This window comes from Pelodiscus sinensis, chromosome 5 (assembly GCF_049634645.1).
Source record: "Pelodiscus sinensis isolate JC-2024 chromosome 5, ASM4963464v1, whole genome shotgun sequence".
NCBI lineage: Eukaryota > Metazoa > Chordata > Testudines > Trionychidae > Pelodiscus > Pelodiscus sinensis.
In genome coordinates, this window is record NC_134715.1 from 42,597,065 (window position 1) to 42,616,028 (window position 18,964).

Sequence of the window (18,964 nt, forward strand, 5' to 3'; positions counted from 1 at the left end):
CCATTCCTGTTGTTAATCCAATAGAACCCTTGAACACAATTTAATTACTAAAAACAGTTTTGAGTCTGTGTGAAGGAAAATGAAAGCTCTCATCCCATTTCTATGCCAGTTGCTTCAGTTTATTTTTTGTAAAAACATTTATACCATAATTATTTAATAATAATATATAGTTCCTATATAGCAATTTTTATCAGTAAATCTCAAAGCACTTTACAGAGAAGATAAAAAAAATTCCCCATTGGGAAACTGAGGCACAAAGAAATAAAATGACTTTTCCAAGGTCGTCCAGTCAGGGAAAGTGCTGGTCATTTATCTGCTAGATGACAGATTTCTGGAAAGGTAGCTAATTCTCTGTAGTGTTGTCTTTAATTAATGTTGCCCAACATTTTCCAGTTGTTTATAACAATCCTATGTTTTAACGGGACTGAAATTTTTCATGCCAAGTGTCTGTCTCAAGCTGAATGTATTGAAAAAGCTTTAGCAACATGATACAGGCACTCAGATGGAGATTTGGAAAAAAAAATAAATTGTTGTGACTATGTTAAAAATTATTACAGCTTTTTTAATAGAAATTGTAGCGGCTTTATGCTAGGCATGGGCTTCTTATATTTGGCAGGCGATGGGTTGCCCTGGAGTCAGGGATATATCATTCATCATCCATGTCAAATGCCGCCCAAATTTTCCTGGGTTAGAATCTCTGAACAGTCTTAGTTCACACATGCTCAGTTTGTTAGACTCAGGAAAATATTGTTGTTAAAGTCTATCTGAACTGAACACACTCCATGTTGTGGCTGCAGGGGCTGTGTGAGACTTATCTCTGCACTTGTGCCAGATATAATCACTAAGAACAGGGACAATTTCTCTCTCCAGTGTTGTCAATGCCCTTTCTCTGTTAGAGCCCAGGCAGCAAAGAGGAGGAGGAGAAATAGGCCTGACTCAGATGCTTGAAGGATGAGCAGTATTGCCAAATGTTTAAAAAAGAAAAGACAAAAAGCTCACAACCAAGAATAAGACTTGAAAAGTATGATTGACATAAAATATTGAGTTTATTAAAATAATAGATTTGGGGTTCTTTTTATGTGTCTTCTGGTTTCTAATGTTTTCAAGCTTTTTCTCTGTAGCCATCAGGGCTCTAAAGTTCCTAATGCCAACAGCAGGGGCTTTAAAAAAAAAAAGCTCTAAATATTGCAAGTTTTATGATTAAAATCATGAGAGTTGGCAACACTGGAGAGGAATGGGAAAAGAGGAGGATACAGCAGCTGGAAAGGAGTGAAAATGGAGAGGGTAGGGAAAGAGCAGAGGGAAGAAGGGGTAGGGAGTAGACAGGAGATGCAGGTAATTGGATAGGAGAAGAGAGGGAAGGGGACGGTGAAAGTTGAGAAAGGAATAGATGTTAGGACCTGAAACATTTTGCGGAGGGGAGCAGAAGCCAGGTATGTGAATAGGTGAAAAGAGGGAGGGGACCTTTCTCCCTAAGAAGTATGGAGATGAACAGGAGAAAGGAGACAGGAACTGGAGTTGGGACGGAGTAAAACAGGAGAAGGAAACAGACAGGTTTTTAGGAGGGGGCAGATGGATGTATGCCTAGAGGATATGCCTCTCCATAACCTGGAATTAAACTCAGGAGTCCTGAATACACACGATTGGAATATTGGTATAGAAAGCTTTAGCTTGCTCAGGAAGGATAGGCAGGGGAACAAGGGAGGAGATGTTGCCTTGTATATTTAAAAATGTATACACTTAGGCTGAGGTGGAGATGGACATAGGAGACAGACATGTTAAGTATCTCTGGGTTGAGTTAAAAAGGGTAAAAAACAAGGGTGATGTCATGCTAGGGGCCTACTACATACCACCTACCCAGGCAGAAGAGGTGGATGAGGCTTTTTGTAAACAACTAACAAAATCATCCAAAGTGCAGGATTTGGTGGTGATGGGGGACTTCAACTATCCAGACATATGTTAGGAAACTAACACATCAGGGCAAAGATTACCCAATAAGTTCTTGCACTGCATTGGAGACAACCTTTTATTTCAGAAGGTTGAGAGCGATACTAGGGGGGAAGCTGTTCTAGATTTAGGTGGGGACTAATTTGGCTACGACAAATCAGGAAAGAGATCTTGGAGTTATCATGGACAGTTCTCTGAAAACTTGCACACAGTGTGCAGCAGCAATCAAAAAGGCAAATAGGATGCCAGGAATTAAGAAAGGGATGGAAAATAAGACACAGAATATCTTACTGCCCCTGTATAAAACTATGGTACGCCCACATCTTGAATACTGTGTACAGATGTGGTCTCCTCACCTCAAAAAAGATCTTTTGGCCTTGGAAAGCGTTCAGAAAAGGGCAACTAAAATGATTAGGAGTTTGGAATGGGTCCCATATGAAGAGAGGTTAAAGCGACTGGGACTTTTCAGTTTCGAAAAGAGGAGACTGAGGGGGGATATGATAGAGGTATATAAAATCATGAGTGGTGTGGAGAGGGCGGATAAAGAAAAGTTATTTATTAGTTCCCTAAATAGAAGAACTAGAGGACACCAAATGAAATTAATGGGTAGCAGGTTTAAAACTAATAAAAGAAAGTTCTTCTTCACACAGCGTGTAGTCAACCTGTGGAACTCCTTGCCAGAGGAGGCTATGAAGGCTAGGACTATAACAGAGTTTAAAGAGAAGCTAGATAATTTCATGGAGGTTAGGTCCATAAAAGGCTATTAGCCAGGGGATAGAAATGGTATCCCTGGCCTCTGTTTGTCAGAGGCTGGAGAAGGATGGCAGGAGACAAATTGCTTGATCATTGTCTTCGGTCCACCCTCTCTGGGGCACCTGGTGCTGGCCACTGTGGGCAGACAGGCTACTGGGCTAGATGGACCTTTGGTCTGACCCAGTAAGGCCGTTCTTATATTCTTATTTGGTTTTAACAAATAAAGAGGAAATGGCTGAAAATTTGAAAGTGAAAGGCAATTTGGGAGAAAGTGATCATGAAATCATAGAGTTCATGATTCTAAGAATGGTAGAAGGGAGAACAGCAAAATAGAGACAATGGATTTCAGGAAGGCAGATTTAATAAATTTAGATTTCTGGTAAGTAAAGTCCCATGGGAAGCAAGACTAACAGGAAAAACAACTGAAGAGAGTTGGTAGTTTTTTTAAAGGGACATTATTAAGGGCCCAAATGCAAACTATTCCACTGCATAGGAGAGATAGAAAGTATGGTAGGAGACCACCTTGGATCAACCAGGAGATCTTACATGATCTAAAAATAAAAAGGAGTCACACAAAAGAAGTGGAAACTAGGACAAATTACAAAGGATGAATATAAGCAAACAATACAGCTATGCAGGGGCAACATTAGAAAGGCAAAGGCACAAAATGAGCTAAATCTAGCTAGAGACATAAAGGGTAACTTCATTTCAATTTCCAAAAAGTTTGATGGTAACGGGATGCCTAACATAGTGAATACTAGTGGGAATAGGGTAGGTTTAGAAGTTAAAATAAAAAAACAAGTTAAAAATTACTTAGAAAAGTTAGACGCCTTCAAGTCACCAGAGCCTGATGAAATGCATCCTAGAATACTCAAGCAACTGATAGAGAAGGTATTTGAGGCTTTAGCTATCATCTTTGAAAAGTCATAGACGTCAGGAGAGATTCTAGAAGACTGGAAAAGGGCAAATATAGTGCCCATCTATAAAAAGGGAAATAAGAACAACCCAGGAAACTATAGACCAGTCAGTTTAACTTCTGTGCCAGGGAAGATAATGGAGCAAGTAATTAAGGAATTCCTCTGCAAACAACTGGAAGATAATAAGGTGATAGTTAATAGCCAGCATGGATTTGTAAAGAACAAATCACATCAAACCCATCTGACAGCTTTCTTTGATTAAAATATCAAGCTTTATAGGTAAGAGAAAAGCGGTGGATGTGATATACCAAGACTTTGGTAAGGCATTTCACACACTCACATGACCTTATCTATAAACTAGGGAAATACAGCTTAGATGGGGCTACTGTAAGGTGGGTGCATAACTGGCTGGTTAACCATTCTCATCAAGTAGTTAATAACCGTTCACAATCATGCTGGAAGGGCATAACAAGTGGGGTTCCACAGAGGTCTGTTTTGGGACTGGTTCTGTTCAATATCTTCATCAACAATTTAGATGATGGCATAGAGAATACGATCATTAAGTCGGCAGATGACATCAAGCTGGGAGGGGTTGCAAGTGCTTTGGAGGATAGGGTCATAATTCAAAGTGATCTGGACAAATTAGAGAAATGGTGTGAGGTAAATAGGATGAAGTTTAATAAGGACAAAGGCAAAGTACTCCCCTCATTTTCACACATACTGAATGGGAAGTGAGTGTCTAGGACGGAGTACTGCTAAAAGGGGTTTAGGGTTCATAGTGGATCACTAGTTAAAATATGAATCAGCAGTGTGATGGTGTTGCCAAAAAAAAAATGCAAACCTGATTCTGGAATGAATTAACAAGAGTACTGTGAGCAAGACATGAGAAGTCATTCTTCTGCTTTATCTGTGCTGATTAGGCCCTCAATTGGAGTATTGTGTCCAGTTCTGGGCACCACATTTCAAGAAAGATGTGGACAAATTGGAGAAGGTCCACAGAAGAGCAACACAAAAATTTAAAGGCTTAGAAAAATGACCTATGAGAGAAGACTGAAATAATTGGACTTGTTTAATTTAGAAAAGACTGAGCAGTGAAATGATAGCAGTTTTCAAGTATCTAAAAGTGTTGTTACAAGGAAGAGGGAGAAAAATTGTTCTCTTTAGCCTCTGATGATAGGACAAGAAGCAATGGTCTTAAACTGCAACAAGGGAGGTTTAGGTTGGTCATTAGGAAAAACTTCCTAACTGTCAGAGTGGTTAAACATTAGAATAAATTGCATAGGAAGGTTGTAGAATCTCCATCACTGGAAATATTTAAGAGCAGGTTGGATAGACATCTGTCAGGGATGATCTAGACAGTGCTTGGTCCTGCCATGAAGGCAGGGGTCTGGACTCTACCTCTTGACTTCCAATATTCTATGATTCTGTGAAACTCTATAGTTCTCTGCAGTTAGCAAATAGTGGTAAAACCTAGTGATCAAGGTTCTGTCTCCTTTTTCACTACTACCTGGTCCACCTAATGGATAACAGCCTACTATTACTACCTGTTTTCCCTTAACTCAAGTGATAGAGATGTGTACTGAGAGGCCATGGATTTGGAAACTACTGGGGAACCATGGTGGGTGTCAGTATGATGCTAGATTATAGAATTGCTGTTGTTCCAGTTCCCTTCAAAAATCAAGGATATCGCATACAACCGTTAAAAACATGATTGAAGTTGCAAAATCAAGCACTGAAAATTTAGGAAATGCCAGAATGAAGGTTGCCTGTACAAACTTGATTTGATTCCCTTGTTTGTATGCAGCTCTTCCATGGTCCCATAATACTTTTTCCACAGGATTGTGGCCTCCTTCTGTTCACAAGATGGGCCTGCTCTAGAGTTTAATTGCAATTGTGTAGTGAGGGAAGTTGATATTTGTAGGACCCTGCTTCATTTGTTGCAAAAGTTGCAAAGTGTCTAGTGAGTGAGGCCGGAATTGCAAGGAGAGAAAGGATGGTCTTATAGTTAAAACAGTTGGGTGCCATCCTCTAGAAGTGGATTCTAACTCTACCTCTGCCACAGTTTCTGTGTGATTCTAGCCAAGTCATTTACGCCAAAATCTTCACATATTGCAACCAGTTGTGTTCTTCCTTTTTTTAGGTGCCCAACATGACACTTGAAGCAAGACTTGCAGAAGTCGTGAGCTTTCAGTTCAGGACTGCATCTGAAGTAAATTGCAGCTGTGTTCCAAAACCTATAAAGCGCTATAAAAATTTTAAGTGCTCTGAAAAAAATTAGGCAGTATGTGTCTCAAGTTGGGTACCCAAAAATAGTGGGCACTTGACCCTAATCTCTCTCTGCCTCTATTCAGCATATGTAAAATAGCAAATAATACCTTGTAATATCACAGGGTTTTATGAAGATAAATCCAATAATGATTGTGAAGCTCTCAGACAATATAATAAACACATCATAGAGACACACAGGGGAAAAAATAATATTCTATGCAATGCAGCCCCTCCCCCCCCCTTTAAAGCTTTGTGAATTTTTGAAATGCCTTTGCCTGATCAGAAAGCACACCTAGAAGCTTTCCATTCTTGCATGCAACTACTCAGCTGACCATCTGGCTATACAATCCAGATGTGCTCTGGCTTGGAATAGATAGGAGATACTGGCTCTCTTGAGCAGTCCTTGCCTTTGACCAGCCCCTGTCTGTGAGGGGGCCCTATCCTCATTCCTCTCCCGCTGTCTCTGATGAGTTGCGTCCATCCCTAGTACGAAGGGCCTTGCTTCAAATTGGCTGATCGCTCAGGATCCACAGGAAGCCAAGACCATCCATGGGAAAAGGCTTTGTGCCACTTCACTGGTTCTGGCCCTTGCAGAGCGTGATGCTCCTAGGAAAAAAATGGTACAGACTCCTTTATGGAAAGGGCGTTAGATGCATCATTTTTTTTCTATTAATGGCTGGCATACCGGGGAGGAAAAGCTTTATTTTACTGCCCCTGGTCTGCTCTGTCTCCATCCACTCTCGCAGCATAGTTCATGAACCAGGCAGAAAACATTCCTGTATGCTCAGGTGGTAGATGACAGTGTTGACAAATAGCAGAGTCACTGCTCTACACAAAAGGGAAAAACTCCATTCATTGAGTGGGGAAATAGATGATCTGTTCCCATATTTGCACTAGGGGTGTTAAAAGTTGTTTATATGTTAACTGTGTAACAGCTAAAAATCTTACATGCTCTGTGGGCTCTGCAGTATGATGTTTAAATAAGCTTCATACTGCAGAGCCCACTGCTACAGCAAGGTTGCCTCCCTGGGAGCCTGGTGGGCAGGGGCTGCCAGCTCCACCCTACAGAAGAGTCTTCATTACCATAGAGAAGCCACCTTCCTGAGAGTCAGAGGGGGGGGTGCACTTTTTTCAGCTGCTCCCCTTTTATTCCAGGGCCCCTGGACACAGCATCCATCACTTACCAGGTGGCTGGAGGGGGGACGACAGGTGGCCCCAATAGTTCCTGCCCCTACCCTCCTGTCATTGCTTACCATCCCTAAATGGGGCTCACCCAAGTGTATCAGTCTGCCTACACCACTGGTATGTAAGGACAAGCTTGTTGCTCTCGTATCCTCCTGCACTTCAGTCTCCTGCTGAGATGATATTAGTTAATACCTTGGAGTATGTCTACACTGCCACCCTAGTTCACACTAGAGTGGCTATTGTAGTCATTCGAACTTGCAAATGAAGCCCGGGATTTAAATATCCCGGGCTTTATTTGCATGTTCCTGGGCGCCGCCATTTTTAAATGCCCCGTAGTTCGAACTCCCTGCCCGCGGCTACACGCAGCACAGGCTAGGTAGTTCGAATTAAAGCTCCTAATTCGAACTACCGTTACGCCTCCTGCAATGAGGAGTAACGGTAGTTCAAATTAGGAGCTTTAATTCGAACTACCTAGCCCGTGCCGCGTGTAGCCGAGGGCAGGGAGTTCGAACTACGGGGCATTTAAAAATGATGGCGCCCAGGAACATGCAAATAAATATATAAATATGGATATATAAATATCCCGGGCTTCATTTGCGAGTTCTAATGCCTACATTAGCCACCCTAGTTCGAACTTACTTAGGTGAATGGGGAGTTACCCAATTTTAAAGCCATTCTTCGGGTTTCTCTGTAGAGGCAGCTTAATTTTTTATGCTTGGGTCACATTTTCAAACTTGTCCTTGCAATCATAAGGTCTAGAATTGTATTTTTTAAGGAAAGATGAGATTCTGACACCATTGCACTATTAACTCCAAAAGTTTGTTCCCTAAGCATGAACCTGTAGTGCCTGTGCCTATGACTTATTCCAACACTGATCTGAGCTCATGCTCTGTGCACATACTTCAGTGCCACTTGTAAGCATTGCCTTCCTTGTGCTATAATCTATTTGTTTGTTTTATAGAAAGAAATTTCTGAATGAATCACATTTTCTTCTGATATTTGTTGGGACACACTTAAAGGAGCAGCAGATTGATAGTGTTTCAACCAGTTATCCCTATAGAACCCTTTCTCTACAGAGAAAATTTAGAACTAGAATTAAACACAATTCTGTAGACAGATGGTCTTTATAACAGACACTGTGCCTTTTGCATTAACTTTTAGAAGTGTGGATTTCAGAGACTGGCATTGTTCCAGAACCTGATATTGATCTCCAGTGGTTGGTACACATTCCTTTCTGTGTCTCGTAGCGATCAATTTCCATTCTACCAAAACAAAAATATGTATTTTAATAATTAGACCTATTACACACTTAAGCCTAACAACCCATTACTTTCTTTCCAGACAAAGTTATTTGTGAATGCATTCAAGGATCAGCTAGTCAGAAGTGCCCTTTTAGCGCTGTACACAGCCCGTCCAGGTTGTGTCCTCAAGAAGCCAACTGTGCCCAGAAACAGTGTGGAAGAATGTGGTGATCCACCGCATCAGGACCATCCATTTCAGATCAAACGGCAGAACTCTATACCTCACCATTCAGAATATGATGAAGAAGAGTGGGTAAGAAACCTCAAAATTCTTGCATGAATCTCTAAAAAAAAATTCACAGCTAAGCAAAGACAAAAAAGAAATTCTTAATCTCCATGTCTCCTCTTGATGGAGACAATTTTAAAACTTTAAACACTACTTTATTTTACATATGAATAGATCCAATTTTTAATTCATTTGACTGCCAAGAATACTTTTCTAATGAAATCCCACAAAAATAACTTGAAAGAATTTTCTGATGAATAATTTGTTTGTGTGACTGATCAGCTTGTATATATAAAAGTGTTGGAAATGAACATCTTCGTGACCATATGGGGAAAAGTTGTGCTTTTCGTCATTTAAGCAGATATCAAAGGGACTCAAAAAGAGTATGAAATAAAAATGCATTTTTTTCCGAGTGAACGTAAATAGCTTAAAAATGCATGAACTAATGATCAGTGAAAGAGAACTGCTTTTTCTAAGTCTGTTCTTCTAGGATATTTGAAATGCCATGAAAGAATCAAACACGGTTTTTAAAGTTAATATTTTTATCAGATTGTTCAATGTTTTGTACAATTTATACAGCTGAGATTTTCTGAATCAGTTATTTCAGTGAATGCTTCTTCCTTACCACATTCATCCTATATCTTCTATTTTATTTCTGTTCAATTTGTCTGATTATACCTTGAATATGGAAAAAATATTCTTCTTTCTGATAAAGAAACTATGAAAAAATGTGCCCTGTTTTAAGTGAAAGCTGAAATTGTCACATAATCACTTGACTCTGGAAGCTAGAACTTTAAGAAGAACAAATAATACTGGGTTTCTTGCCTTCTTACAGTTAAGCGTGTGCTTAACTATTGTGAGATCAGGGTCTAAAATATCCTCTCATTTGCTTTCCACTCTCTGTCTTAATGGAAAACTGATGGCACATGTGATCTTAGTTTTAATTATTGAACTCTTATCAACAAGGTGGGAATAGAAACATCAGAGCAAGTGCTTGGAAAGTTTAAGAAAAATGCTTGGTCTGAGCTGCAATTTAACTGTGCAATAACATTTATTGGAAAGTTTATTGAAGTAAGAAAACAATTAAACCTCAAAGGAATATTATGTTTTCTATGCAGTAGCTTCAGCTTTGTGTTGGTGAAGATACACACTGCTTTTTTTCCACTATATCAAACAAACCAGAAGCTTCTTGCAGATGAGATTCTAAGTTTTTAGTTTTCTGAAATCTAAAATAAGAGTTTTGTGGGACATTAAATTGATCCAGGTCTTGGTACTATAAATAACCACATTATCTTTTTTACAATTCTGGTGATTTGATTTTATGAGCATCTGAAGTGATGAGTTCTAGGCCCAACTTTTTTAAAAAAGCAAAACCAAATAATTTTTAAGGAGTTGCTTTCTACTTTCGAATTATGTTCTATTCTTCACATTGAGTGAGCAAGGAGATCTGAGAAACAGAACTATTCTTATTCTTAAGAGTCTTGACTAATCTGTGTGTTGTACAAATAAATTATATTTTAAAGTATGCAGATGCAGATTTCTAATAACTTATGAAGCTGCCTGTAGTGCCTAAGGAGGATATGCCATTAGGCTAAAGGTTAACATACAAACTAAACCCCTTTATAAAATAGCTTTTTGTATTTCCATTTTTGTTGATTATTTATATTTGGGGGTGAGGGTTTTTCTTAGCCTTTATTGAGGATACATTTCTATTCTGCTTAAGATAGGTCCTGTTTTTGCCACTGGATCCAAATTGGGGTCTATAATGAAGTATAGATCTTCCTGCGCTGATCCAGTTGCAGGATCAAAGCCCTGAGCACCAGTGCTTAAAACACCTTTCTGTTTGGATGTCCGATACAAACATTAGTGCCAGACTTTTGACAGCAGAATTGATCGAGCTATTTATGCTGGTGAATTGTAAACACTATGCTTAGGTAATACCAAAATGTTACAGCTTAAGGAAAAATATTTAACCTAATACTTACAGATGGCCTCTGGATGGTTACTTCCTTCTCTGTTTGCCAGCTGCTTCTGCTATCCTGGAACCTCCCTCCAGGGAGGGGAAAAAGTGTCTTTTTATGCATAATGCAGGAGTGGATGGGCAGACTGCCACTTGGAAGTGTTTTCTGCTCTACATTTCTGACTGATTAGTTAACATGGTTGATGTTACAATGCTATTTGTGTTGTAATAATAAAAAATAGAATGGATAGAACAAGCTGACTTTTTTCTCTTAGTTAAAATGGCACTTGTAGAAGATGACACATCAAAATATTAATAATAATAATATTAATAAAAATTATGCAGTTGCAAATTGGCTGGGAAAAGTAATCAGTATTTTATATATAATTTTATTTTGATAGTATTTTAATCAGTGTACCAATATTCTGTAACTCCTTTGTAAAATATTCTCCCACCCACAATCATCTAATCCCATTCCAAAACACTGTCACATGTCTTGAGAAGACATCAGCCAAGATTCACGAACATTTATTAAGATACAAGATCTATTATGAACATTCCATTAAGGACTGTTAACATGTGGTTCTGGCACATAACCCTATGTCTGCATTATAACTTAAGCAGGTGAAGTGCACCTCAGACCTCTGAGATGTGTTCTACTGTGTAAAAAGGAAACCTCTGCTGGTTGGTGTGGAAGGGATGGGCTCTGCAAGGTGTTTGTTGAGGCCTGTGGAAACAAAGGCAGCCTCTGGGCCCCATGACACAGTTCTGTCTCTTCTTTCAAAAGGAAAAAGCAAAAGATCTGCCCCTTCTCCTTGCAAAGACATAATTGAAAATTTAAACCCCTGTAAACCCGCTGGGAGGGCTCAGCTGTGCTCCCCTTCTATAGCAGGAAGCTGAGGGAGAGCTAAGCATGTGTACACATACATACACGCACTCTCTTCCTCCCTAGTGTGTAAAACGAGGGGGTTATGTCTGAGATGTAACTCAGAGAATTACCATTTACATTTTCCTTTTACCAGCCATGCAAATTAGGAAAACGCCAACTAAGTCATCAATGTAAGATGAGTGTAAGTGGTTCTCCTGTATCAGATGCCATATTATTAGCCTTTCCTAAAATTCTTAGGCTGGCTTTCTGCTACCAGGGTATTACCAGGAAAGTTACATTTGTAGGTAAAGGCATAAGCAGGTTACGCTATTTCTTGGGCCTCCCAGTTAATTATTTGTATGTGTTGCAGGGAAAGGGGTCCAAAAATATTTCTCCTTAAGGCCCCCAATGGGCTAGCACTACCCCGATGGAGGGTATGAAAGAGAATTGTTTAACAGGCTTACTTAAATTATGAAGACTGGTCATAAAAATCTGATGCTGGGCTGAGCTAGCTTTGGAAACTCAGTGGGTTGGCATTGTGTGGGTACACCTGCCACTGCCACAGTAGCTTCTGTAAGAGAAGCTTCTCTCTTGCCTCCCCCCTCAAGCGGCAGTAGGAATGAACTGAGGATGCATTGCTAAATACACTGTTCAGGCCCATATCCCACCTGCCTCCCGAAAGGCGGAGGAGAAGAGGCAAAGCCAAGCTGCAGATGAACTGAGTAGCAGCCTCCACCCATTGCAGCCCTTCTCTTTTCCATTCCTGTCATAGGCCTACCTATCTAAAGTTTAAAGAACAAGCACTGGGAGTGAGCCAAAAGCCTCGTTCCTTCCCTCCGATCTCCCACCAACACTTCAGGGAACCCGTGGCACTAGCTTATCCCTGGCAGTCAGGGAGCCCCACCCACCTCAAGTATGAAAGGATGCCCACTACCTAATTCACCATTATGGGCACCCACAGCCACCTACCATGCAGATAAAGGCAGCAGGCTGGCTTTTGTCTCCCATTATGGCTGCCAGGTCTAAGGACATTCTCCTGCTTACTGTTACTCTGTCTGTGAGGAGCCTACCCATGAAACAGTTTTCCTGAGTTGTCAGGTAGGGTGAAGCATACTGAACTGAGAAGATGGGAGGTGGGTGGAAGGAGCAATAGGATGGCGGAAGACTGTATAGAAATCATGGATATTTTGAAGGGTGGGAAATAATATGGAATATGGATTTCTTTGTGTTCAGGAGAATAGTATGGAATTCACTTTATTTGGTGAGTAGGGTTGCTAGGTGTCTGGTATTTACCCAGACAGTCCAGTATTTTTGCCTCCTGTCCAGTAAAATAAAAAACCTGAGAAAATACCGGACACCTAAGATGTTCGGTATTTTCTGATTCCTCCTCCCCCCACCCTCCCCAGCCAGGAGGCAAAAATGCCGGGCACCCTACAAATACTCAGCACCTGGCCTCCCTCTCTTCTCACTGGTTACCTGGTTCCGCAAGGCTGCCGGCACAAAATGGCTGCCGGCAAAAAGACCAAGGGGAAGCAATGACTCCCCTAGGTCTTAGTGCTCAACCGCTCCCCTGTTACTATCCCTGCACTCACTCTTAAAGGGGACGTGCTGTTTTAATGCTGTTTTATTTATTTATTTATTTATTTATTTTATTTTTTTGCTTAAGTCTTGGAGTCCTTCCCCCCCCCCCCCATACCCTCCCCAACAACTTTGGTCGTCTTCCCCCCCCCCCCTTTTTTCTTCAATAGAATTTTTTCCCAGTTGTTTTTTTTTTTGGGGGGGGGGGGCGGCAGGTGTTCAATATTTTTGTTTCAACCATCTGTCAACCCTATTGGTGAGAGTGTTTTTTTTTATGTAAGAAATGTCATATGAATGAGATGGAAAACTTGAAGGAATCCTTTGTTAAAATTTTGGTCCTATTCCCCCATTGGCAGAAAAGTACAAATATTGGTGCTTAGTCTCAGATAATCCTTGTGACTCCTCAATGCAGTTACTTCCTTTTCTCTTGGCTTCTTCTACAAGGTACCCAGAAGCACTTTACTCCTTCTGTTGCTCTTGCTCACCTAGATATTAGATCAGAAATGATGTTGTCGGCAAATTAATGTTTATGACCCTTATTTACCAAAAACATAAAAACCCCAAAACTCCCTCAGTGAATGCCCTTGAGCAGTGTATATTATGCAGATATAATTTCATTTCTGAGTTAACTGTTAATTTAAAAGAAGAAAAACAGTCTCGAGTTTGTGAAGAGAAATTTTATTTGCATTGGTTTTGTGCAATAACAGAGGATGCTTATTAAAGACTTATCGCTGCTTGAGCACATCTTTTTTTCCCTGTGTACTGTACTTCATCATTCTTTGCAGAATTCCCTTTTCAAAATTCACATTCACTCATGGTTGAAATTAAACACATTTCTTCATTTTTCTCAATAGTTTTCAGTCACTCTTAAGTTAGAGCTGGCATCTAGAGTTAAAGCTTTCCATGGGGCCTCTGCCCAGCCTCTGACTTGGGGTTTCATTATTATGCATGCAATTATTAGCTTGTGCAAATACCCCATATTGATGCAACGATCAGATAGTTAGGTGTCTTAATTGTTGATTGTGGATATACAACTGCTGGTTTTCCACACTTTTTTGTTGTACACATTATTTTAGGCTGATTTTGAAACTTATTGGCTCATTGGTAAACTAAGTGGTGAACAATAATTGTGCCTGAGTTACTAATTTCTTACCACTTGAAGATACTTAAGACTTTATTTAGAACATTCTCCTGAACAAAATAGTTCTCAAAAAACTGCAAACTATTTTGATCAGGAGAATGTTCTAAATAAAGCAAAAACACATTCTTTAGCAACACTCTGTATTTCTTCCATAGGAAGACTAGCGTCACTAATGAATGTAGTATGTATGTCTTCTGAGTACTTTCATTGTGTTTATATTGTTTGTTTGCAAAACACCCTCCCTTGTGTGTGTATATATACACACTCACATTTTCCTGATTAATATAAAACCTCATTATGTCATCATGACAATAGATTTATCACATGAACAGATGTTAAGTTACAAGCACTCACAGCTGATTATACTGATTATATATAACTCATTCAAATTTTGTATTGGTTTCCCTTTGAAATCACATGTCTCAGTGAAGCACTTGTGTTCCTATATAGTTGCCACCACTTTAATATACCTGTAATAGATACTATATAATGCATGCAATACTCATTCTAAACATATATAACTGTATTTTTCATAAATCTACTTCACATTCTGCATATCTCCAGTTATTTAATCTTATACATAAATCAAGATTATTTTACAGTGTTAGTTATCTTTCTCACTATGTATTATACAATCTATGATAGTTTAGGGGGTTCAGTTTGGAATTGGAAAGCAAATTCTTTGTTATAAAGTAAGTGAATCATTTAAAAAAAAAAAACACCCTCATGGAAAAGCAGGGAACTTCCATCTGTACAGTATACATAAGTTCTGAAATACTGCAGCAACTTCTGAAAGTATGATGCATTCTGCAGAAGATTGATATGCCATTAAGTATCGTGATAAGCAATACAGAATAGTTATTAGATTAATTACGAAGTTTGCCTCAGATGTTCTGGCACAAATCCAGCTTCTGTCTCCATCCAGCTTCCCTTTCTTTACATTTGTCTGTAACTGTAGTATTGTTTTTTAGTCTAAATTTTCCTTTTTCCACACATTTTTGGACTGAATCTTTCCAATCCCCACCTCCACAGCTTTGGGATATTCCTTTCATTTTGCCTCTACTTAAGTCCTCCTGCTTTACCCTCTTCCTTCACTTTGTCTTGTAAAACTCCCTTCTCATGCCTCCCACCCCCAAAACATGCCTTACACCATGTCTGGACACCACATCACACGTTTATAGAAGAATGATCACATCACTCACCACCTTTCTCTTCCATTAGCTAGCAATTTATTCAGTTCAAATTACTCATTTAATTTTGAAGTGTGAATGGAGCCATTCCAAGGTTTGTAACTAACCTTGTCTCACAGTTTCTCTCTATTTATCCGTCTCTGTCCTTCCATACAATCCCACTACTGTGATTCTAAGAACCTTCTCCTTTGCAGTTCCTGACACCTGCAGGAGCCTTCCTGTATCTGTGTCTCAGGCATAGTGATTTAAGTCTTGTCTCACTCCAAATCTTGACTTTATCTTTTCGTCTGTGCTTATACCTCTTGATTTCTCTTCCCCTATGTTATTTCTGCAGTTTTTGTTATATGTTGCTAATTCTGTAAAGTATCATGGGTTGTAATTTGTATGAAAAATGTACAAAATGAAATTGCATTAGATACTGAATGTGGCATAAAGGCAGGCGGGTGGGTAATTGTGGTGTCTCATTTTTATGTTTTCTGGTTCAGCATAGGTCACTTTGTAGCAAGTGCAGGGTTCAGAAAATGTGCTGTTTTCAGTGCTTTAAAAAATCAGTACCCAGGCAGAAGAAAAATGTCCTTGAAATGATGATGTGCTGTGTAAAGATATTAAGTTACATAATTTTTAGACACCTAATCTTCACTTTACACTTAATTCTACTGTAGACAATATTAAGAAGCCTACTAATACATCTCTTTCTATGCTTCTTTCAATAATGTGTAGTGATACTGATGCTCTTTTCAGGATAGGGTGTGGGCCAATGTGGGGAAGAGTTTAAACTGCATTATTGCAATGGTGGACAGACTGCTTGAAAAAGACAACAGCAACAGTGGCATTAAGGAAAATGAAAACGATCCGTCATCTGCAGATCGCATAGTATCTCATACAAGTGGTAAGAAATGTATTTTTATGATTGACTGGGTAAATAATATGGAAAAGTCACAATAAAATGAGACAGAGTAAATAGGTTTTTTGATGAAAGTGCTGATACTCTGGTTTTGCACATGCCTGGCCTTGAATGACAGAAAGCTGTTTATCAAATTGCATCTCAGTTGTACACTCAAGAACTGCTTGCAGGGCTCAATTTTTTGTTACATAAAAACCTTCTTGAAAGAACAGTGTTTTCCTTTGAAGTCTCTGACATAATTTAATCTATTTTAGGTTTTCCTTGAAAATAACATTCAGAGAAAGACTCAAGCATATGTTAACCCTTAAGGAAATTGTAATATACTCTTTCCAAATGTCTCTTGCTCATAAATACTTTGCTGGTTCCAAAATCAAATTATTTTTTTAAAGATAAACTTGCTTCTCTTTTGTGAATGCAGTAGTTACTTCAGAGCTGGATATTAAGTAGAGGATGATTTAACAAAATGCTGTGGAGAAAATTCTCTCAGATCCACGTACTGATTCTGTGCTCCATTATTCTGCTCTTCCTACATGTCTGGATTTCTAGTTGTTTTCATTTGCAGAGAGAGTGAAATATTAAAGTCAAGATCTGCTGTATAAATCCAAGATGAAAATCTTGTTTTGTGTGTGTTGCAGTGAATGTAAACCTGCTTCTTTAGAGTGTATGGTATTCTGAGACCTAAGGAAAGGGTCTGACTGTTAGGTAAACAACTTTTTCTTTTCTTTTATGTAGCATGATTTGGGCTACATGTTTTCCTTTATCCTGTGATTCCTTCTTTGTATGTTTCCCACATATTCATATAAAATCAAGTCATTAAAAATATGTAAATGATTAGGAGTTTATAAGATTTACTTATTTAGTTAAAGCTGTTATTCCATCCAGTTGTGTACTGATGTTAGGAATTTAGCTTTAGTTCTAATTGTAATGCATCTGGAAGGCCAAATGTTTTACCAATACTAGAGATTTGGGTCAAACTGGCATCCCAAGTTTCTGTTTCAAATGTGTTACTATATTTTATGGTACAAGGATGGAACTTTTCTTACCTATTACATTTGCTTCTGTGAGTTTGTCTATAGCAGTGGAGAGTCTGCCTCAGCTGCATAAGGGGATTGGTTAATTTTTTTTGGTCTATTCTTTATTCTCCAGTAATAGTTTGTGAGAATAGAATATGGGCAGAGTGTATGGATTTAGAAGTGTTCTATTTAAAGAGTTATCATGAAGTTCAAAATCTCAGAGCAGCAAGGAATAGTCTTAATTTTAAAATCTGTCTTCAGGAGGGGAAACTTAACAGGTCTTTTTCTCTGATAAAGACAGCAAAACTGAATATTTGTTCTTGTGGCAAATAGTTCCTTTTTCTTGCATGATGATTATTAACTCTTACTTGTTTTTTTCCCCAACATCATGAAGTAATAGTATTTTGATGGCCTTAAGTGGGACTGGGAAGGATAGACCTAGAAACTGATAGACCTAGAAACTGAAATGTTTTGAAAGTCGCCTCCTACTGTACGACTTAACTTTTTAAAGTGTTTCCACAGTGTGTAAAACCTTCCACTATAGAGGAACTGGTGTTGTTCACGTTATGTAATACATTCCAGAATACCTTCCTATTTTCAGTTCCTGATAATTTTCTGAAACTTTTGCCTTTTTGAGATCAAAATTTTCCATGCCAGATTTCGACCTAAAGGGGATGTTTTCCTCTGCATTCTAAGAGAATGAGATGGAAGATTAAAGATGTATGGTTAAGTACTCAGAAGTCAGGAAATGCCACAGTCAAACTGAACTTTAATTCTACTCCCTAGGGTATGTGTAGCCTTTGATTACCTTACATGTCATACCATTTCTCAAGTAATTCAGTTAAGTACTGTGATAATTTACGGCTATAGATACATTTATATTTTTCAGTGCTGTATACTATTTTGCATATGCAAGACTGCGTCCATGAAAGTCTTTAATAAGAAAAAATCATAATGAATGTTATGTACATGTTATACCACAACTTAAGCATAAAAAACTGAGTAATTCTGCAAATGTACTGACATGCATAGGTCTCCAGTTCACCAGTTAGCTTTGTTAATTGATTGTTTCAGTCCAGAAATTAACCCTAAGAAAAGCCGTGCTGTTGGTTGAAAGGAAAATATATACAACACATGAAGTGATAACCAGATTATTAAAACCTTATAGCAGGGGCGGAATCTAAGGCCCAGGGGCTAGATGTGGCCCTTCACTTGCTTGGATCCATCCTCAGAGGCTCAGAGCTCCCCAACCCAGCACTGGGAAGCCTGTATTGGCACTCCACCCTCCACCCCAGCCATTAAGGAGTCAGTGGTATAGTCCCATATACCATACTCTAGGGTGGGGTGGTTTGCACAACTTTCTTCCCTCTTAGTAATTCCACTAGGAAAGTGCACCTGGAGTTGTAATCGGGGGTTCCATGGCAGCCCATGGCCCTTCTGCAGACGGACTCTGAGTGCTTCTCAATCAAGACTGCCTTCTAGCTTTCCAGGCCATGCCCCCTACACCACGGAGTAAGGATGTTAAAATGGTTAACTTTTTTAACTCGGGGTCTGCTGCCAGGCCCGCTGCCCAGTCCCATTGCAGCAGTGAAGTCCCACCACCTAGCTGCCAGCCCCTCTGTGGTGGAGGTTGCTCTGGCCCAGTGTGGCTGACTGCCAAGGGCTGATTAATTGTTAAGCATGCCAATAAGCCTCTTGCTTACCAATTAACCA

The 18,964-nt window shown here is 39.3% G+C and overlaps 1 protein-coding gene across 4 annotated transcripts in view; it reads left to right on the forward strand.

Annotated features, from left to right (window-relative positions):
* Nucleotides 1-18,964, forward strand: part of INPP4B (inositol polyphosphate-4-phosphatase type II B) — a 478,846-nt gene that overhangs the window by 378,914 nt on the left and 80,968 nt on the right. For all 4 annotated transcript variants that reach the window (XM_075929897.1, XM_075929896.1, XM_075929898.1 and 1 more), the window contains 2 exons: nt 8,412-8,624; nt 16,076-16,223. In XM_075929897.1, coding sequence (XP_075786012.1) covers nt 8,412-8,624; nt 16,076-16,223 — 361 coding nt within the window. The remainder of the gene's footprint in view (nt 1-8,411; nt 8,625-16,075; nt 16,224-18,964) is intronic.